The 23,577-nt window shown below is 39.8% G+C and overlaps 1 protein-coding gene across 1 annotated transcript in view; it reads left to right on the forward strand.

Moving 5' to 3' along the window:
- Positions 1–23,577, forward strand: part of LOC149224330 (carbon catabolite repressor protein 4 homolog 5-like) — a 206,324-nt gene that overhangs the window by 79,600 nt on the left and 103,147 nt on the right. Inside the window, exon 7 of the mRNA XM_089386097.1 lies at positions 4,589–4,647. Within this exon, the coding sequence (XP_089242223.1) occupies positions 4,589–4,647 (59 nt within the window). The remainder of the gene's footprint in view (positions 1–4,588; positions 4,648–23,577) is intronic.

The raw sequence follows: 23,577 nt of genomic DNA on the forward strand, positions 1-23,577 counted from the left end.
AATGCAAAACTGTAGCCTAAAGACAAAAGTGCCAGCCCTGCCAAAAACCAAAACCCTAGGAAGAATTCGTTGCATTATGTTATTCAAGAGGAAAATTCAATGAACCTTGATGGTGATTCTCGAGCACAAGGAAGGGAAGGGACAATTTCTATACCATTGGCCAGAAATCCAAATATTTCTCTCTACAATCACTTGAGGCTGCATGGAAGATGTTGATGTTATTAGCTTGGACAGGTTCTGGGCTAGCTGTCATGCATGTAGAAGATGTCGGATTGCTTCTTTGGGTACTTGCTCATGAGGAGTAATTGTTGAAGAATCTAGGGCAAATGTAGTTAATGTGATTCTTCTTAGCATGATAACTATTTGTGAGGTATTTTAACTTTTTGCTTATTAACGCAATCTTATCTTGGTATCATTAGTGTGTGTATTTCTTACTTCATCAAACAGTCAAAACACAAGAGACAAGAACACATGATGTTGGCTTTTTGCCAGGGCCAAAACCTCTCCTTCTTGGAGAGGAAAAGCCGCACAAAATTCTTCTTATAGAGATTCTACTTGACGAATGCCAAGAACATGATCCTTGGCCTACTAGGCCACTCCAAGACCAAGACACCAATCCTGTTCTTTGTCACTGTTGAGATCATCTTTATTGCTGCACCATCGAGGCCATCACTATTGCATCGCTTCATTACTGCTGCAACATCTTTTCTATCCCTTCACTGAAGTCTTCATCAACTAGATCTTCTATGTTGAGATATGTATTGGAGAGTTACCTTTTTGATCCACTGAGATCATGACTGTCTTATTGTATCCATTAGTGAGATCATGACCATGTTAGGATCATGACTGTCTTATTGTATCCATTAGCGAGATCATGACCATGTTAGGATCATGACTGCACCTTGATCGAGAATGTAACTATGTTCATCATGATTGCACTGCAATCTTTACTGAGATCTTACTTATCATGCCGAGAACATATATCACTGTGGTATTACTGAGTTTCTTATCCGAAACTGTGAGAGTATATAAGTGTGTACAACAACCATCCTTATCCCAAAAACCATAGGGATCCTTCTCCTAACCGAAATATTGTCCTGCACCTTTATCTGAGATTTCTGTAACCCTTAACTTGACTGAAATTTCAGAGAGGAGTGCGAGGATGTCACTGTCCAAATGCGAGGGTGCAAGCTCCTTTCTATAGTAGTTTGTCCCTATATTTGAGCCGACATGTCCACTGAAAGTGTTGTGTCTCCTTTTTGAGCCGACTTGTCATTTATATTTATCTTGAGGCTGACATGACTTTTTGAGCCGACTTGTCATTTATATTTATCTTGAGGCTGACATGACTTTTTGAGCCGACTTGTCATTTATATTTATCTTGAGGCCTTTCTTCATCCTTTTGCCGGCAAACTTCTTCGTGCTTGTCCTTGGAGGATTGTGCTTGTCTTGGAAGGCCTTTTAGACTATTATATATATTTACATATATGCTCAAGAAGAGCTCTTTACATGTCTTTGGGTCTTTGACTTTCCTAGAGTTATGGAATGAGCACGAAACTCATTCTTATAATTTACAAAAATAATATTCTTTTTCTTGACGAGTACAAAGATCAAAGTTACATTTGTAAATATCGAGCCTGGTTACACTTTCTTCAACAATAAGTGCTTATTCTGATTTCTTTCCTAATTTTAACTTAGGAAAAATACATTAATTAATCTATTAATTAATGCTGACTATTGAGCCAAGTTTCTAAGGATAAATAATTTAATTATTTAAGTGAATTAGATCTAATCTATATTGTTAATCTCAAGTGAGGCCTAGGAACTACTCCTAACCATTCATGACTTAGGAGCTAGGGTTAGGGATATGGCTTAATGAAATTATAAAATAAGTCTAAGGTAGAGGTGTAATGTTGAAGAGTGAAGGGCAATGATGTATATTAGGATTCTTCTTGACTTCATAACAATTTGTGAAGCACTTTTACAATTACCTCAGTTTGATCTTCTTCTTATTATTAGTGTGTGTTTCATCGAACTGCTACCAAAAACATAAAGACAAGAACACAGATGTTGGCTCTCTGCCAGGGCCCAAACCTCTCTCTCTTAGAGAGGAAAACCCTTTGGTAAATTTCTCTTATTGAAGCTTCTTATTGATCAATGCCAAACCCTAGACCTTTGACTAGGATGTCCTCCAAGTGCAAGTCAAGTCCTTCATCTATTCTGCCCTTTGTTCTCGGCACATAGATTTCCTGGTTCCGGTACTTTGCTCCCCAACACTTCGTCCTCCTTCTCTGCTGCTTGTCTAGAGATTGAACTTCCTTGAGTGAGCCTTCTAGAAGATATGTTCTTCTTCTATCCTTTACTCAAGTAGACTTCTTCTTTTGTTGACCAAACAAGATCCTTCTTGAGGTATGACAGTAATACTGTTCTTCTGCCCTAGTTTTTCCCACTTGTGGAGGGTACCCATAGAGAATTAGGGTCCTTTCACCTTCGCTAGATAGAGAGACTTCTTCGGTTTACTTGGGAGGCCTAGTAGGCCTAATATCTCACCCAAACAATGATGATTCTTGGACTGTTCTCTAGCTGCTGTTATACCGCAGGTTTACCCTCCTTTTTGTTTGCACGTGTGACTGTTTCTAGCCCTAGAAACAGTCCTATATCTTCGCTTTACCTTCTCCCTTCTTCACTGCATTTTGGAGACCCTTTAGGCTTGTCTTCCCATCACTTCTTCTTGGCTTCTGTCCTCGTTGATTTTAGAGATGCTTGTTGGATGTTGAGAGGGAGTGGACAGCCTCGATACATAGAGGACTGTCCCTCCTTTAGGCTGACATTAGGCCGACATGAAGACCGAACCTAGTTACACTTTCTTCAACATGTAAGACACATTGTGATTGAGAGAGCGATTTTCTCATGAGAGCGAGAGACTCGAGACTGAAGGGAAGAGAAAGGTGTGCCGCTAAAGGTTTGAGTGAGCAAGAGTTTTGCAAATTGAGTGCATAGGTGAAGGGGTCAAGTTACCTTGGAGTCAAAGCTGAGAGTTTGCTGTGTACACGAGTAGGCCAATGTTGAAGCTGAATTCTAACAGGCAGACAGTGAATGTGGGGAGGTCGAGAAGGTTGAGGCTGCATTTGTAGAGGGGCCCAACAGTTTCAGGCGTGCCAAACTTGTGGAGACAGCCATCATAATTGTAGATCGAATTTATGGAGGGTCAAGTTGCTTATGCTAGGTTCCATTGCTGTAATTTGTGTATTCTCTGTGGGTCAAGTTCCTTGGTAAAGGAGGCCCTAATTTTCCAAATTAATAGAAAGTGAATGAAAATTTTGTAGATCGAATTTACGGAGGGCCAAGTTGCTAGGTTCCATTGCTGTAATTTGTGTATTCTCTGTGGGTCAAGTTCCTTGGTAAAGGAGGCCCTAATTTTCCAAATTAATAGAAAGTGAATGAAAATTTGTTGGGCATACTTTTCTACTGTGTTATGTGACTGGTTTTCTATTTATTTTCCGCTGCAAGTTTTCAGAAAAAGACATTTTACTTGGTGAAATAATTTCTTGGTATAAGATAAACAGCAAGGAAAATAAAATCAGATCTGGTATTAAAAGTTAATAGAAGAAACTGCTGATATATGATTTTTTGCTGGTAGATCTGGAAGGCTAGAAGAGTTGGTATTAGATGTGTCTTGTTTCATAGATGATGCAAATTTTTGTTAAGATCTGGAGGAAGTCGACTATTTATTGGTGCTATGTGAACTATCTGAGACATCTTGGTAAGGGTTTTGTTGGTGGAGTCTAAATGGTCTGCTGGGGTCTCGTTGAAATGGTGCTGTTGTCTTCTTGCCTGTTGGTGCCCCTTTCCATTGGGAACACTGGAATAAATGATCTATTGATCCTGGAATCATCTGGTCTTTAGGTGGGGTGGCGTTGGCGTGAGTGTGATTGGAGTCCAGAGGCTTCCCTCATGAACAAGGCCAAGCATTGCCGATTTGGATATTGAAAAAGATGGAAGAGGAGGTTTGGGACTTTTTGAATAAACTGTAATATTGACGTTGGATATGATAATAGATGGGGCAGAAAAAAGATGGTGTTTCTATGTCTCAGTGTTGTGAAGGTGGAAGTACTGGCAGATCTTGTCTGCCCACATGATATGATGAATGTCTTTGATCCGAAGCCGATGTGACCCAACCTGGAACTTTCCCTGATGTCTTGGGTTCCTCACGTTTTGGAATGCCTTTCTAATCGACTTGTTCTTGTAGCCATTCTTCTTCATGGCACTGGTTAGATATTTTTTTTCCTGATCAATGTGGTTTTTAATTATGATTTTAGCTGCCACAGTGACTAAAGTGATACCACGTCATATAATATTTAAATTCTCAAAGTTTTCTGGTTTATGTATTATGTTTTGGCTCTGCTTACAATTTTAGTCTAATCTCTTGATTGTAAAGCTGCAAGACAGATCTAACACTTGCTAATTAAAGCTTCTGTCAATCTAGGACTGAGGTGCATAAGCTTTATCTAGCATGGAGTTACTTTTTTTTGGAGATCTCATTCCTTTCAAATCAACATTGATATTCCTCTTACATGTTCCTTCGCAGCTAAATCAAAATTGGATGAATGTGCAGAGAGATAATAGTACTGAGCCAGTGGGAGTCAAGTAAGTGCCATGCAGTATATCTATACAGTGTTCTTTCTGTAATTTTCATAGTTTGCATAGCTAACATTCGAATCGGGAATAAATACTTAGGATGTTTTTACAGAATCTAGAGTTGGTAAATGTTGTTTTCTTAGGGCAAATTTTTTCCGGTAAGAATGCAGCTAATATTTTTCAGTCAATAAACAAAAGTTCCTGTTCCATCTAAAATAGAGTTGTTAAATGTGATGATGTTCATTATTTTCCTGTAAGAAAAGGAAAATAGGTAATTATGATAACATTTTCCAACTACTCACTGCTGGCATAGTTCTATGGACAATGTGGTATTATTTTGTTATTATATGACATGTTCACAATTAAAGCTTAGAGGACCATCCAGCAAGAGCCCACCCCCTGTTCTCTTCAGCTGTCTCTCTATATAATTCTTCTCAGCGTCCTTTTGTGCATTCGAGGCTGCAGGTCTGTCTCTTTGATGTGCTAGGGGAAAGGACACTGTCTTTTCCTCCACTGCCTCCAATCGCATCACATAAATTGACTGTCAGTAAGTGGCTGACCAGGTCTGCAAACGAGAGTTCATTAACTTTAACATTTAAGTTCAGGGCTGGTTTCGTGGCTTTCCAAGCAAGCAAAGTCCATCAGACATTGGGGTTCCGAAAGGTTGTCCTCTCCTGCAGTCGGCAATCGTAAGGATCAAATATAAGTGTTTAAAACACGTCGTATCAGCCAGTTGTGGCTCCGGTACCCACACTGTCATTATAGTCACATATTTGAATTACAAAAATTGGGTAAATGAGAGGGCTGTCACAATAACCAAAATAGCACTGAGTGCAATCCATCTCTGAACTAAAAATACATCAACAAACAGCCTCTAGATGGCCTCTAGCATCCAAAAACAATCATGGTACAACAAATACCTACGTATCATCAAAATTATTGCCTATATTGGGATCTTCATCATCAATATCACCCTCTAAGCATTAGAATAAGATAGAAAAAGCTTAACATGTCAAGTTAAGATTTTGTTTGAGTGAAAGATAATTCCATAGCAATAGTAGGGCCTTAGGCTTGAATATTAGGTTGCCCCACTCATAACTTATTATTAATATTGTTATTTTTTAAATTTGGGTTTGGAATGTCTTTGGTTGCATTTTATGAAAGTGGTCGGTTTGGTGAAAAAGGCTGGATGGGTACCAAACCCACCAGTATCGTACAGTAATTGGCTGGTTCGGTACTGAACTGACCTGTTCTGGTTTTGTGCCCTCGGTTGGACCAACTAGTTCCACTAGTTATGGTTTGGTTGCAATAACATTTCCCTCAACATCTCTCCTCTTTTTCTCCCTAGAAATAGGTAAGAAACTTCAAGAAAAGTTAAATTGTCATTCACAAAGCCTTGGAGACTAAATCATTACAAAAAATTAGATTTACATTGCTTGAACCCCTCATAAGAGGGGTGATAAATGTTGAAAACGTAACTAGTTTCGGTCTTCATAATTGTTGTACTCATTTCAATATGTATCCTACGTAATAAACAAAGGAAGAAAATAAAAAGTTATTAATATTAAAGCATGGGTTTCATGTTCATTATTGATGGTCTTCTAGGTAAAAGCATGTTCTTCATGGTTCTAGGGTTTGTTAGGTCTTAGGGTTTATTGTCACGAGTCAAAGGAATCAACATCATGTTTATAAGACCCTTTTGGGAAAAATGTAATTGGAAAAAGAATTTATTTGAGTCTAGAAAGTCTTGGAAACTCCAAAAGTACATGTTGATCTTGGCAACTTCAAGTCGGCCTAAAGGAGGGAATTCGACCCCGAACTTATTTGATATCTGACTCACAAGTTTGATCTCAAGAAGAAAGTTCGATTTGTAGTTGGGAAGCAGAAAGAGAGAGCAAAGGTCTAGAAGAAGAAAGGAAGGACAAAAATCTTGTTTTTTGGCTCAATCTCTCTCACACGTGCGAAGGGCTAGGGTTTCTGCAGCAACCAAGAAGGATTGAAATTGAAGGACCGTGTTGCAGTAAGACGAAGTGCAATATCTTGTTGCTGGGAGAAAGAATACCCTATCTTGACCTCGTTGACCTTGGAGGAGCTGTCTTGCTCTAGGAAGGTCTCAAGAGGAAGCAAAACTAGGGTTTCTGCAACATCAACAAGGGCCGAAGTTGCAGGACGAAAAGTACAGGATGAGTTGGAGTATTGAAGCTCACAGGTCAAAATTGCAGGTTGAAGCTGGTTGGTGCAAAATCAGAGAAGGACTTGGTGAAGGGATGAGTTGGTACTTGGAGGAGGACTTGGACTAGGGTTTGGGTCTTTGTGTCTCATTTGGAGTAGATTTTATAAGAACATAAGAGTTTTTCTGGGTTTTCCCCTTGGAGGGGTTTTGTCCTGGTTGAGAGCGTAATTTCTGTGTCCTCTATTGTTAGTGTTTCGTTCTTGATATTTGTTTGATGAAAAGATCTAACTAAAGAACATAAGAAGATTAACAAATTTCACAAGCAAGTATTCAGGTTAAAGGAAAATTGATATAATAAGCTGCCACTTTGAATTTTCCAACAATAAAATCCTCCAAAGAGGGAGACACCTTCAAAACAACTCCAATAAAACCTCAAATAATGCTTATTAATCTTCAAAATATGTCTCAAATGAAGGCATGCACCCATACCATGAGTCAAGGCACTTCCATGAAGTATGGGAATGACTTTCCAAGTCTAAAAATGGGTCACAAAATCCCCCAGAAGCAAAGTGGCATCAAACATAGGAGGGATGATTTGGCTTGAGTGTGCAATATTTCCCTTGAAATTGGCTTGAAATGACTTCAAAGAATTTTTTTAGATGCTTTCCAAGTGAAGAGGTCTAACGTTCCCATCATTAGGCAACATTCACTTGATTTGACTTTATGACCTCCAACGACTACATAAAGGTGGATAACTTCTTCATTTGGTCCAAACTTTGCTTGCTTTTGTGACTTAAGGCTCAATTTGCTTGCTTGCCCCTTTGATCTTGTTCCCTTAGGAGTGTGCTTCACTTGATGTGACCCTTGATTTGCTCATAAGATGTGCCACATTCCTACTTTTAACCCTCATAGATGCCCCAAGACAAGTCAACCCCCTTTAATGATGAAATAATGCTTGAGAAGGAACTTTAAAGAAGGTGTTTTGGGTGATTTGACTCGGCAATGATTTGGCTTACCTTGGAGAGCGCTGTTGACCACACGTGTCAACTTCCCCAAGATGCAAAGTACATTTTAGTAGTCAATTTTTTTTTCAAAGTCATCATCATCATATAGCTTCCAGATTTATTGTTACCCCAAATTCTTCAACCCTATGGGCCATTATTGTAAAAATGATTCTTGTATGTCTATAAAGCCATGTAAAACATCTAGAGTAAGCCTTTGATTCTTAGCAAAGAGTTTCACTCTAGGGAGTTTTTTTCCTCTGCTAATTATTCATGTTTTTCGACACTTATAATTAGTAGAGTTTTTCTCCCACACATCCAAAAGCTAGAGTGGGGCTTGATGGTAAGGTCTTGGGTGAGACCTAGTGTTATCGAGTCTATGTAATTTATGATACTAGATTAGTTGTTAGGTGTTTGAATGAGGGGATTTTGAGAAATCTTTTTTTTTGAAGAATTTCTAGTGGTCCTATTGACCTTGCCGCCTACACCTACCTACTGTTAGTGAGAAAAGCCTTTAACCCTACAAGGTGTGGTTGGTGGCAAGGAACTTAGAGAAGGGGCTATCACACTAATCCCGACTCTCTTCGTTTAAACAATCTCCTAGGCTAGCTAAGGGGGGTGGTCCCTAAAGGAAAATTAAGATAAAGATGTGAGTTTCTAGGAGAGTTGTTATGAAACCAGCTCAAAAAAAGATAGAAAAGAAAGATCAACGCCTTAGAATTCAGCCTCTTCGAGGGGGCAACCTCCTTTACATTACATAAATGAACAATTCTTGGATGATACAAATGACAAAACCTCCTTTCTATATATAGGAGTCTAAGGAGTCACAATATAATCCAGACGACCTAACAATAATAATATAAAGCCACAAAAATAATAATAGAGGGATTCTATGGGGCACAGAAATAACAATATGTGGGTAATAGGGGCACAACAATATAAATAAGGGGTATAACTACAATAGTAATGGGGTAATCACTAGTATTATAGGGACCCAACATGCCCCTCTCCTTCAAAAAAAGTGTTGTCCTCAACGCTTGAGCAGTTCTGGATACTTCTGCATAAAATTCTCATCCTCCCATGTGGAATCTTCAGCGGATAAGTTCTTCCACTTGATAAGATACTCTGAAATTGATCGATTTCGTAGCTGCCGAGTTCTTGTTTCTGTGACTGCTTCCGGTTCCAATATAATTTTTCCTTCCTCGTCAAGTTCTGGCAATATTGTTTGAACTGGGAGCTTGTCGCCTATAACCTTCTTTAAACATGAAACATGGAAAACTGGGTGCAATCGAGAAGCTGCAGGAAGCTCCAATTTGTATGCCATAGTACCAATCTTTTCCAACACCTTGTACGGACCATAATACTTTGGTGATAATTTATTATCCTTCTTAGCTTGCTTTAGAGACATTTGCTTATATGGTTGTAGCCGTAGGAATACCCAATCACCTACATCAAAACTTCTTTCACTGCGATGTTGATCTGCCTGTTGTTTCATTCTATTTTGTGCCAACACGAGGTTATCCTTTAAGAGTTGGAGGACTTGTTGTTGATGTTCGATGTGATGTTCCATTGCTTGAACCTTAGAATTTTCTCTTAAATATGATGTGATTGATGGTGGTTGGTACCCATAAAGTGCCATAAATGGGGTCATTTTTGTTGATGTATGGAAGGAAGTGTTATACCACCATTTAGCCAGATGCAACCATTTGACCCATTGTGTCTGTTTATCAAATTTGTATGCCATAGTACCAATCTTTTCCAACACCTTGTACGGACCATAATACTTTGGTGATAATTTATTATCCTTCTTAGCTTGCTTTAGAGACATTTGCTTATATGGTTGTAGCCGTAGGAATACCCAATCACCTACATCAAAACTTCTTTCACTGCGATGTTGATCTGCCTGTTGTTTCATTCTATTTTGTGCCAACACGAGGTTATCCTTTAAGAGTTGGAGGACTTGTTGTTGATGTTCGATGTGATGTTCCACTGCTTGAACCTTAGAATTTTCTCTTAAATATGATGTGATTGATGGTGGTTGGTACCCATAAAGTGCCATAAATGGGGTCATTTTTGTTGCTGTATGGAAGGAAGTGTTATACCACCATTCAGCCAGAGGCAACCATTTGACCCATTGTGTCTGTTTATCAGATACAAAGCAACGAAGATATCCTTCCAAACATTTGTTTACTATCTCAGTTTGCCCATCAGATTGAGGATGATAAGATGAGCTATGAGCTAACTGAGTACCAAGACAAGAAAATAATTGTCCAAAAATTTCCAGTGAAAATGGGATCTCTGTCACTTCCAATAATCTTTGGGTTTCCATGTAGCTTTTGAACTGTTTCCATAAATGCAGTAGAAACTGTACTGGCTTTAAATGGATGTGATAATGCACAAAAGTGTGCATACTTGGTAAGTCTGTCAACTACCACCATGATGACACTCTTTCCCTCAGACTTGGGTAAACCTGTGATAAAATCCATTGAAACATCCTCCCAACGTTGGCTTGGAATGGATAAACGTTGTAATAGACCCGGTGTCTTAATTGTTTCAACTTTATTTTGTTGGCAAACCAAACATTCCGCTACAAACTTTTGAATATCTTGTTGGAAATACTGAGGGGGGGGTGAATCAGTATTTCTTTTTCCCACTATTGTTTTACCAGTTAAAACATATATATTCAGAATACAAGATGAACAGCAAGAATAAATGCTTTTATTAATATAAACTGTGCAGTAAAATAGATACAATATATAGATGGTTGCAATCAGTTGCCAAGCTCCAACTTGGACTTTGGTGAGGCTCCAACCTCCAGAGCACCAACTCTATTTTGCCAAGACACCAATCTTGGACTTAGGAGCACAAACTCTCAAGGACTTCAATCCTTCCTACTTCTGAGGCTTCAACCCCAAGGACTCCAATCCTACTTACTTCTGAGGCACCAGCCCAAGGACTTCAATCCTTCTCACTTTTGAGGCACCAACCCCAAGGACTCCAATCCTTCTGCTCTCAGAACTCTTCTCTGCTGAGTTCTATCTATTTACAGCTTCACTGTAGTCTCCAAGCTACAGTATCAATGACAACCAGTCTTCTTATGAACGAGTCTTTACAACTTTGCACACTGCCCACACATAGTCTCCAATAGCCATTTTTCTCTCTGATAATGTCTTCACACAGCTTTAGTCAGTCTTCTGTTAGCTGCACTAAACTCTGTATAAAGAACAATTTTCTGTTCAAGCTTAAGTTCTCATTGTCACAATGAATGCTTCAGCATGACTATTTCTCTGCTGGCTGTTTCTCCCCTTCGACTGCCTACTGTTCTGTTGGTCCTTCATCCCTCTTTCTGTTTTGCTGCACCCTCTTTCTGTTCTGTTGGACCATCATACGACCTCTATTTCCTCCAGCGTATTTCAACAACTTTCAGCAGTTGTAACGACCTTCACAGCGTATTTCAGCAACTTTCAGCAGCTGCAGCAACAGCAGCAACAGCAATAGCAGCTACAGCAACAATAGCTACAGCAACAGCAGCAACAGCTGCAACAGCAATAGCAGCTACAGCAACAACAGCTACAGCAACAGCAGCAACAGCTCCAGCAACAACAGCTACAGCAACAGCAACAATAGCAGCTACATCAATTCCCTGTTTTTACTGTTTTATACATTCTCATGCCTTTGTCCGTTCATTTCCACTTACTCAATGGCTCTTTGGCTTCCTCCTCGCTCGCTTGAGTTTCGGCTTCCTCAACACTTGCTTGACCTTCCGGCTTCCCTCCTCCATTCGCTTTATCTTCCTCATGATTACCTTCGATTGATGGTGTCACAAAAATATAATGTTGTCGCGGAGGTGTTTTATCAACGCGGAAATATAATGTCGTCGCGGAGGTGTTTCAGCAACGCCGAAAGTAGTGTTTCAGCAACGCCGAAACTGGTGTTTCAGCAACGCCGAAACTGGTGTTACAGCAACGCTGAAATTGGTGTTTCAGCAACGCCGAAACTGGTGTTATAGCAACGCTGAGACTGGTGTTGCAGCAACGCTGAAACTGGTGTATCAGCAAATTTTTGACAAGTGTCGGTGTTTCAGCAATGGAGAAATTGGTGTTTCAGCAACTTTTCTCCAGGAGTTTCAACCGTGTTCAACAACGGTTTCAGCAATGGTGTATTCCGCCTGCTATATATATATAATTATCTTTTGATAGTAGATACCATATACACTATAATCCTCCCGATGGCTTTGTTTGCTCTTATTTGCTCTGATGGCTCTCTGCGTCCTCTGTTTGCTTTTAAACACATCCATTGCTCCTCCGATAGCTCCTGATGACTCTGATATGCTTCCTTGCTATATGGTTCCTCCTGCAGCTCCACCGATGGCTCTGTGTGCACCTTCTCTTTGGCATATACCGATGGCTCTATATATATTTCTCCTCTTGGCTCCTCTTGCTCCATCTGCTCCTCTCGGTCCATTTGCTCCTCTTGACTCCGATATGCTCTGTCTCCTCCTCTTGAATATTGCCATATTGACATCAATGACAATCTGTGTCCAACAATCTCCCCCTTTGTTATTGATGGCAATATTCTCCTGCCTTCTCCCCCTTTGACATCAATGGCAAAGGAATGCTACGAACTCCCCCTGTCAAGCTGCTCCCCCTGTCTTGCTGCATCTTTATGAATGAACTTGAGTGATGATAAAGAAATAACCCCCATCTTTTGTCGCAGATGTTCGAATGCTTCCCGAGGAAGAGGTTTTGTGAAAATATCAGCTATTTGCTCCTTAGTACTGATATATTCCAGTGCGATGTTTTGTTCAGCTACTTGCTCACGGAGGAAATGATACTTGATTGGTATGTGTTTGGTTCTTGAGTGCATCACTGGATTTTTGCTGAGACTGATAGCACTAGTGTTGTCACAATAAACGGTAATTGGTTGATCTGTACATATGTCGACATCTTTTAGTGCTTCCTTCATCCAAAGTATCTGAGAGCAACAGTCTGCTGCAGCGATATACTCGGCTTCGGTTGTGGATAATGATATGGATGACTGTTTTTTGCTGAGCCAGGATACCAAACAGTCTCCCAGGAAGAATGCATTTCCACTAGTACTTTTCCGATCATCTATATTTCCAGCCCAGTCAGCATCGGTGTATGCAGTTACAGTCAGTGTTGAGTTCCTTGGGTACCAAAGACCGAAATCAGAAGTTCCCTTCAGGTATCTGAGAATTCTTTTTACAGCTAATAAATGAGATTGTTTGGGAGCCGATTGAAATCTTCCCACCATTCCTACTACTTGCATTATGTCTGGTCGTGTAGCTGTTAAGTATAGAAGGGCTCCAATCATTGACCTGTAATGAGTTGCATCTACTAGAGGGGAGTCATCATCTTTGCTCAGTTTGCAGTTTGTGGTCATGGGAGTGCTCATGGGTGCACAGTCCTCCATTCCATATTTTTTGAGCATGTCTTTTAGATATTTGCCTTGAGATATACACAATCCTGCTCTGGTTTGAGATACTTGAAGTCCAAGGAAGTGGGACAGTGCTCCTATCATTGACATCTCAAATTCTTTTTCCATGCTTTGAGAAAATTCATGGCTCATTTCATCATTATTACTAGCAAAAATCAGATCATCGACATAAACAAGAGCAACTAGTAACTTACCTTGATCTGTCTTTATGTATAGATTGCTTCCAGCCACTCCCTTTTTGAAGCCTTGTTGTTGGAGATAGTTATCCAGTCTTGCATACCAAGCTCTAGGAGCTTGTTTCAACCCATACAAAGCCTTTTTCAGCTTACAGACTAGGTCCTTTCCTGCTGTCAGATCAAAACCTTCTGGCTGCTCCATGTAGACTTCCTCCTTGAGTTCCCCATTTAGAAATGCTGATTTCACGTCCATTTGATAGATTTTGAATCCTTTCGAGCAAGCAAATGCTAAAAACATCCTGATAGCTTCCATACGGGCCACTGGTGCAAACGTCTCTTCAAAGTCAACTCCTTCAATTTGCGAATAGCCTTTGCAAACAAGTCTTGCCTTGTTTCTGATAACCTGTCCTTCCTCATTCATTTTATTTTTGAACACCCATTTGGTTCCTATTATGTTTTTGTCCTTCGGACGAGGTACCAGCTCCCATGTCTTGTTCTTCTCAATTTGGAATATTTCTTCTTCCATTGCTTTTACCCAATGAGGATCCTTACTTGCTTCTGTGAATGTTTCTGGTTCTATCATAGATAGGAGGGCAATGGCTTTTCTCTTGGGTGAGGTTGTTATCCTTCTTCTGGTCTGCACACCTTCATCTTTATCGCCAATGATCTGTTCTTCTGGATGGTATCTTTCTACATACTTCATCTTTGAAGGAGTATAAGCCGGTTCTCTTTCCTCTTCTTCTTCTTCATCATCTATCTCTTCTTCTTTAGATTCTTCTTCTTCAATGAGAAAGTCATCTTCCTGTTCTTCAATTTCCTTTTCTGGAAGATCTTTGTCAACCTTAACATCGATGCTTTCCACTATTTTCTTCAGTCGAAAATTGTAGCATTTGTAAGCCTTGCTCCGTGGAGAGTATCCAAGAAATATCCCCTCATCAACCCGAGAATCAAATTTTCCAGGTGAACCATCATTTATTTTTATGAAGCACTTGCTTCCAAATATTTTGAAATACTTCACCGAAGCAGGTCTCCCTTTCCATAGCTCATAAGGAGTTTTATCACAATTTGGTCTTAATTGAGTCCGATTCAATGTATAGACAGCTGTCCTTACTGCTTCCCTCCAGAATTTGGGTTGTAGGTCTGCTGCTAACAGCATGGTTCTTGCCATTTCTTGGACAGTTCGGTTTCGTCTTTCAACTACCCCATTTTGCTGAGGTGTTCTGGCAGCCGAGAATTCCCTTTTAATTCCATGAATATTGCAGATATCACTGAACTCGTTTGATGTGAATTCTCCTCCTCTGTCTGTTCTGAGACACTTAATTTTTGAATCTTTTTCGTTTTCTATAAGGGATTTTAGATTCTTAAAACACTCAAAAGTTTCAGATTTATACTTTATGAAATATATCCACATCATTCTAGTATAATCATCAACAAATAACACAAAGTACCTTTCTCCTTGGAGTGCTTGATTTCTAGTTGGCCCACACACATCAGCATGGATGATCTCCAAGGGCTTTGATGTACAGTGTTCCTTTGTCTTGTGGCTGGTTCTGGTCTGTTTTCCATGTTGACATGGACCACACACTGCTTGCTTCGGTTTGGACAACCTTGGGATGTCTTGTACAGCTTTGATTTTGCTGATATTGACCAGATTTTCGAAGCTGGTATGTCCAAGTCTCTTGTGCCACAACCAACTCTCATCTGCCTGACTCAAGTAGCATTTGTTCTCCTGAATCTTGTTCAGAACATAAATATTGTCTGGTGTTCTTACTCCTTTTGCCACAAGTTTTCCAGAGACAGAGTTCCTTATTTCACAGTCTTTGGTGCTGAAGACAACCTTATGTCCTTGATCAAAAATTTGGCTGACACTCAGAAGGTTGTGTTTGAGTCCATCAACCAACAGAGCATCTTGAGCTTTTCCTTTTCCATTGATCAAAGTAACTGTTCCTCTTCCTGCAATTTTGCCAGTTCCGCTTCCAAAGGACACATTCCCTTCCTTTTTGCTCAGTGAGATAAATTTCCTTTTGTCTCCTGTCATGTGTCTGGAGCACCCACTATCCACAAACCACTGGTTTCCATTATTTTGCGCAAATAGAGCCAGGCCGCATTTGTCCATTGCAGAGATCTTGCTGCTCGTCTTTCTTCCTTTGAGTGGGCAGATTTGTTCATAGTGTCCATTATTGTAGCAAAAAGAGCAAGTCAGATCAAATTTAGTCAAGGGATCGAATGAGTTGAAGGTTTTGATTTGTCCCTGTCTTTTGGGAGCATATGAGTTGATTACTCGGTCATTTTGCGTTGTCTTTTCACTTCTGCGAGCCATACAGTGTCTAGCTTGGTGATCGAAGTTTTTACAGTGAAAACAGTGTCCAAGAAATATGGTTTTGAAGCAACCACGGTTTAATTCGCCTTCCTTTCTGAGAATTACTCCTCCCTCGTCCTTTGGATTTTTGATGGGCCCTTGGTGGAGTACAGGTTTGTATTTGCTGTAGTGTCCATGATTCGACTCCACATTCTTCTTTGGAATAAATCTTTCTTGATTCTTGGAATCTGGGACGCACTTTTGATAAGAAACTTTTTCATCTTTTGGGTTGCAGGAAAGTGCATCGGCATAGCTTTTCGCACTATTCTTAGTGCTTGAGGATTCTCCCTTGAAACCTATTCCAGACTTATCATGTTGAGGTTTTTGATTTTTCAGAATAGTATCAAGTATTTGAGAGCTTTTACATCCCTTTTTAATTTGCTCCAACTCCTTTCTCAGAGATACTACTTCGGCCTCTCGTTCTTCACAAGTCTCTTCTTTTTCCTTAAGCTTTGTTTTCAAGAGATCTTCTCTCCTTCTTATTTCCTCGTTTTCCACTTTGAGAGAGATAATTTTGTTCCGTAGTTTCTCATTCTCTTCAATGGCACTTATTAACAGTTCATCCACATTTCCTTCTTGCCCCGAGTCATCATCATCTGTGAGTGCCATGAATAGTGCTTCTTGGCTTTGATCATGATCACTTTCCTCATCTGATTTCTTTTTGATGACCATAAACTCATCCTCATCAGACTCATCTTGCTTAGAGAGAAGGTTTTTCTTATTTAACCCTTTCTTTTTATATGTCATTCTTTTAGAATTTCTTTCGTCATCACTGTCATGTTTATGAGGACATTTTGCTGCATAATGACCTATTTTACCACATTTAAAACAGATAAGAGGATACTTGCCTTTAAGCTTAGATCCTCTCTTTAGCTTTCGTACATATTGAGCCAATTCGGATTCCACATCTGACTCATCACTACAGTCATTCCTTTCTTTCCCTTTCTTTGACTTTAAGGCCTTGAATGCTGCATCTTTGGAGCTAGGTCCTCCTTTCCTCATTTCATAGGCAGTGAGAATTCCATGGAGTTCATCCATTTTGAGGGTGTCAAGATCCTTTGATTCTTCTATAGCACTTATTTTGGAGTCAAATCTGGCTGGAAGGGACCTTAATACCTTTTGTACAATAGTACTTTCTTCAACCTTTTCGTCCAATCCTTTCAGGGAATTTACCACTTCAGCTACTCGGAGGAGGTATGCTGCAATATCTTCTTCCTCTTCCATCTTCAAACTTTCAAATTGTCTTCTGTGAGTTTGAAGCTTTGCCTTTTTGACTTTTGAGTCTCCATCGTACAAACTAACTAGCTTCTCCCACATTTCTCTGGCAGAGTTACAGTGCATGATTTTTGTAAACTCAGAATCAGTGATTCCACTAGTGATAGAGTTCATGGCTTTTGCATTTGCAATGTAGGCTTTCCTCTCGTCTTGGTCTGTTGGAAGAGTGGAAGTCGCTCGGTATTCAGTTTGACAAAAATGCCAGACTTCAGGTCCAAGGGACATTAAATAGTAAGTCATTCTTTTCTTCCAAAACCCAAAGTTAGTGCCATCAAACAGAGGAGGTTTTCCTGATGCTTCATGATTTCTCATCATGGTTGCTGATCCTTCTTCAAGCTGTTAGGCTAGAATGAAGAAGCCTGCTCTGATACCAATTGTTGGAAATACTGAGAGGGGGGGTGAATCAGTATTTCTTTTTCCCACTATTGTTTTACCAGTTAAAACATATATATTCAGAACACAAGATGAACAGCAAGAATAAATGCTTTTATTAATATAAACCGTGCAGTAAAATAGATACAATATATAGATGGTTGCAATCAGTTGCCAAGCTCCAACTTGGACTTTGGTGAGGCTCCAACCTCCAGAGCACCAACTCTATTTTGCCAAGACACCAATCTTGGACTTAGGAGCACAAACTCTCAAGGACTTCAATCCTTCCTACTTCTGAGGCTTCAACCCCAAGGACTCCAATCCTACTTACTTCTGAGGCACCAGCCCAAGGACTTCAATCCTTCTCACTTTTGAGGCACCAACCCCAAGGACTCCAATCCTTCTGCTCTCAGAACTCTTCTCTGCTGAGTTCTATCTATTTACAGCTTCACTGTAGTCTCCAAGCTACAGTATCAATGACAACCAGTCTTCTTATGAATGAGTCTTTACAACTTTGCACACTGCCCACACATAGTCTCCAATAGCCATTTTTCTCTCTGATAATGTCTTCACACAGCTTTAGTCAGTCTTCTGTTAGCTGCACTAAACTCTGTATAAAGAACAATTTTCTGTGCAAGCTTAAGTTCTCATTGTCACAATGAATGCTTCAGCATGACTATTTCTCTGCTGGCTGTTTCTCCCCTTCGACTACCTACTGTTCTGTTGGTCCTTCATCCCTCTTTCTGTTTTGCTGCACCCTCTTTCTGTTCTGTTGGACCATCATACGGCCTCTATTTCCTCCAGCGTATTTCAGCAGTTGTAACGGCCTTCACAGCGTATTTCAGCAACTTTCAGCAGCTGCAGCAACAGCAGCAACAGCAATAGCAGCTACAGCAACAACAGCTACAGCAACAGCAGCAACAGCTGCAACAGCAATAGCAGCTACAGCAACAACAGCTACAGCAACAGCAGCAACAGCTCCAGCAACAACAGGTACAGCAACAGCAACAATAGCAGCTACAACAATTCCCTGTTTTTACTGTTTTATACATTCTCATGCCTTTGTCCGTTCATTTCCACTTACTCAATGGCTCTTTGGCTTCCTCCTTGCTCGCTTGAGTTTCGGCTTCCTCAACACTTGCTTGACCTTCCGGCTTCCCTCCTCCATTCGCTTTATCTTCCTCATGATTACCTTCGATTGATGGTGTCACAAAAATATAATGTCGTCGCGGAGGTGTTTTATCAACGCGGAAATATAATGTCGTCGCGGAGGTGTTTCAGCAACGCCGAAAGTAGTGTTTCAGCAACGCCGAAACTGGTGTTACAGCAACGCTGAAATTGGTGTTTCAGCAATGCCGAAACTGGTGTTACAGCAACGCTGAGACTGGTGTTGCAGCAACGCTGAAACTGGTGTATCAGCAAATTTTTGACAAGTGTCGGTGTTTCAGCAATGGAGAAATTGGTGTTTAAGCAACTTTTCTCCAGGAGTTTCAACCGTGTTCAACAACGGTTTCAGCAATGGTGTATTCCGCCTGCTATATATATATAATTATCTTTTGATACCATATACACTATAATCCTCCCGATGGCTTTGTTTGCTCTTATTTGCTCTGATGGCTCTCTGCGTCCTCTGTTTGCTTTTAAACACATCCATTGCTCCTCCGATAGCTCCTGATGACTCTGATATGCTTCCTTGCTATATGGTTCCTCTTGCAGCTCCACCGATGGCTCTGTGTGCACCTTCTCTTTGGCATATACCGATGGATCTATATATATTGCTCCTCTTGGCTCCTCTTGCTCCATCTGCTCCTCTCGGTCCATTTGCTCCTCTTGACTCCGATATGCTCTGTCTCCTCCTCTTGAATATTGCCATATTGACATCAATGACAATCTGTGTCCAACATATCTGATTTAAGGCCATCCCAAAAAAATTCCTTCTTAACCCTGTGGTAAGTTTTTAAAAATCCTGAGTGCCCTCCTAAGGGAGAAGTGTGCAATTCCATAAGAATCTTTTGTTTTAGCTGGGAATTCTTACAGAGGTATAAGCGATCTTTGTACCATAACGAATCATTTTTCCAGCTAAATGTATCAGAAGTACTTGAATCTTGTTGTAGCTTTCGAATAAGTGCCCACACTTCTTCGTCATTCTTCCATTCCTCCTTTGCTTCGTTTATCCAATCTGGTTGGATAATAGAAATGGCACACAACAATGCTTCCATATCCTCATCCTTTCTTGAGAGTGCATCTGCCACCACATTTTGCTTCCCTTTTTTGTAGATGATTTCAAAGTCGTAACCCAACATCTTTGTGACCCACTTTTGTTGCTCTTCAGATGATAATCTTTGTTCTAAAAAGTATTTAAGGCTATCATGATCTGTTTTTACCTTGAAGTGTCTTCCCATTAGGTAGGGTCGCCATTTCTTAAGTGCATGGAGTATTGCCAACAATTCCTTCTCATAAATAGCTTTGCTTAAAAACTTTCCCTTGATTGGACGACTTTCAAAAGCAATGGGTCTTTCATATTGCATTAGAATAACACCAATTCCATTTCCTGAAGCATCACATTCCACAATAAAGGTTTTTGTGAAGTCCGGCGTAGCTAAGACTGGCGCTTGGCACATTGCCTCCTTAAGATGTTTAAAGGCCTTTGTTGCTTCCGGAGTCCATGAAAATGAATCTTTCTTCAGTAATGTTGTTAGAGGTGCTGCTATTCTCCCATAATTCTTAACAAACTTGCGATAATACCCTGTCAACCCAAGAAATCCTCGCAGATGCTTTATGGATGTGGGGATTTTCCATTCCTTAATGGCTTTAATTTTGCTAGGGTCTACCTTAACTCCTTCATGAGATACAATATGACCCAAATATTCCACCTCCTGGACTCCAAAGAAACATTTGGATCTTTTTGCATATAATTGTTTCTCCTCCAATAGTTGTAGCACCTTGTCAACATGTTCAACATGATCCTTCCAAGACTTGCTGTAGATTAGTATATCATCAAAAAATACTAACACAAATTTTCTAAGGAATGGTTTGAAAATTGAATTCATCAAACCTTGAAATGTTGAAGGTGCATTGGTAAGGCCAAAAGGCATGACCAAAAATTCATAATGACCCTCATGAGTTCTAAATGCCGTTTTCGGAATGTCTTCAATCTTCATTCTGATTTGATGATATCCCGAACGAAGATCCAACTTGGTGAAGTAAATTGATCCATGCAATTCATCCAGTAATTCATCAATGACAGGAATGGGGAACTTATCTTTAATAGTGAGTTTGTTGAGCTCCCTATAATCTGGACACATGCGCCATGATCCATCCTTCTTGTGCACCAATACTACTGGAGCTGAGAAAGAACTTTGACTCGGTTGAATTATACCAGCCTCTAGCATTTCTGCAACCATACGTTCAATTTCACTTTTTTGGACATATGGATATCTGTACGACCTGATGTTTGGAGGAACACTTCCTGGAATCAGATGAATAGCATGATCATGATCACGCATAGGTGGGAGACCTTTGGGAGTCTCAAATACCTTGGAATGATTGTCCAGGACTTTTTGGAGATCTGGAGAAATAGATGATTCCAATGTGGAAACATCTAGCGAACATAATTGTGCAATTACACCTCTTTGCTCCTTTTTTAGAAGCTTTGTCATGCCATTAGAGCTGATTATCTTTCCTGGTTTCCCTGCAATACCCCTTAATTCAACTTCCTTTCCTTCCACAGAAAATTTCATGAAAAGTTCTTGAAAATTAAAAGCTATTGTACCCAAGGATTGTAGCCATTGGACTCCTAGTACAACATCAGCACCTCCCATTGGAATGGAAAGCATTGGGCTAGTCAATACATATTCTCCCATGGATAGCTTGATATTATGGCACTTTCCAGAACAATTTATTGTTCCTCCATTTGCAATCATCACTTGACACTCTGGTGCTGGATATAGGAAGCAATTCAATTCTTTTGCTACCCTACAATGAATAAAATTGTGGGTGCTTCCTGAATCAATCAACGCTATTACCTTTTTCTTCTTGATTTGTCCTTCTATCTTGATGGTTTGAGGAGTGGTAATTCCTGCCAATGCATTACAAGATATGGTCGGATTTATTTGTTCTTCATCTAGGCTTTGTTCCTGGAATATATCCTCTTCTTTTGACCTTTCTTGCTCCTTTTCTTCTTCCTCTTCACAATCTATGTAGAATAATTTCTTCTCAGCACACTTATGACCTTTTGTGTATTTGCTATCACAATTGTAACAAAGCCCTTTTGCTCTTTTTTCTTCCAATTGTTGTGGTGTCAACCTTGTAGGTTGTGGAAGACTATGGGCAACAACACTTCCGTCTTTATAGTTGTGAATGGTATGCTTCCTAGTTGCCATAATTTTGCTTTCCATTTTTCTTGCTAACCTGAATGCCTTCTCTAATGAATCAGGTTCCCAAAGGCGCACATCATGTTGGATATTATCCTTTAAAGACCCTATGAACACATCAATCCTATGCTCCTCTGGAATATCTTTTACCCTTATGTTCAATTTTTGGAACTCCTCAATGTGCTCCATTATTGAACCCTTTTGTTTGAGACTTATCAATTGGCTAAAAAAAATGTTGCTTTTTGTATCCTCATAATGTGCTATCAATTCTTCTGTAAAAATTGCCCAAGTGATAAACTGTTTACGAGAACAAAGCCATTGATACCATACAAACTGATTTGGTTCCAAATATAAAGTTGCCATACGTACCTATTGTGTGTTTTGCACATTATTGAGATCGAAGAATTGCTCCATCTGTAATATCCATGTGGCGGGATCCTTGCCATCAAACTTCCTCATATCGATTTTTGGAACATGGTGAGTCTTCGATCCAACATTAGAGTCTATGGAATCATGATTAACATTTCTTTTGTTCTCATCATGAGTTTCCTTTAGTACTCTTTCACCCTTACTGACCATTTCTTGTAGCAACTTATCCATCTTATCATCCATGCCATCAATTTTACCGTCCATGCCATTCACCTTAGCTTCCATGCCATCCATCTTAGCTTCTACACCTTTCTTTAAACCGTCCATCTTAGCTTCTACATCTTTCCTTAAACCATCCATTTTAGATTCTGTTGCTTTTTGTGCAAGTGACACTCGTTGCACTTGTTCTTGTAATTTTGATATATCATATAGCATTTCTTCTTCTTCTTCATGAGTCATGCTAGAGCTTTCAGGCTCCTTACTAGGTGTTTGCATTTTCTTTCCTCGGGGCATCAGTTACCGATAATAATTCTCTAATATGCCCTTTGAATTCCTTAAAAATAAATTTTCAAACCAAGCTTAAGCAAAAATTAAAGAAAATCTACACACCTTTTTTCACTTTGTAGGAGCTCGATATTGCCTCCGATGTATCTCTGTACTTTCTGATTATCTAGTTCTGAATTTGTGACCTGTAGTAGCCCTCTGTGTCCTCTTTCCAATGCCACAAGTCTGATCCAAATTGGATTCTCCAAGGAAGAGTTATGCGAAATCTCCCACAGTGACTTGATTATAGACTAGTTCAGTAGAGCGAACTTGTACGACGTGCCATGTGTCACTGTTTCAACCTTTGACTCTGAAAAATATATAAAAGAAAACTACAGTCCGTCCTCTTTCTGTAACTTCTTACGAAATTTCAATCCGATGCTCAGAAAGAAAGTTATGACGATTTTCCCCAAGTCACCTGTTTTGAGTGTAATTCAGGAGTCTGCAAAAAGACCAACTTCCTCAGATCATATCTCCGAAAATATCGCGCGAAAAACTCTGAAATTCGGACCCAAGGTTCAGCGTGATTTCTTCTCAAATGGGTTTTTTTTGCGACTTCTGAAATGTCACAGAAAAAAAGTTATAGCGCAAATGCCACTATGACCTGTTTGGAGCAGCGAAACCCTAGAATCCAAAGCTCTGATACCAAATGTTATGAAACCAGCTCAAAAAAAGATAGAAAAGAAAGATCAACGCCTTAGAATTCAGCCTCTTCGAGGGGGCAACCTCCTTTACATTACATAAATGAACAATTCTTGGATGATACAAATGACAAAACCTCCTTTCTATATATAGGAGTCTAAGGAGTCACAATATAATCCAGCCGACCTAACAATAATAA

Source organism: Pinus tabuliformis, chromosome Q (assembly GCF_031772625.1).
Source record: "Pinus tabuliformis cultivar Carrire ecotype Pingquan chromosome Q, CPIR1, whole genome shotgun sequence".
Classification (NCBI taxonomy): domain Eukaryota; kingdom Viridiplantae; phylum Streptophyta; class Pinopsida; order Pinales; family Pinaceae; genus Pinus; species Pinus tabuliformis.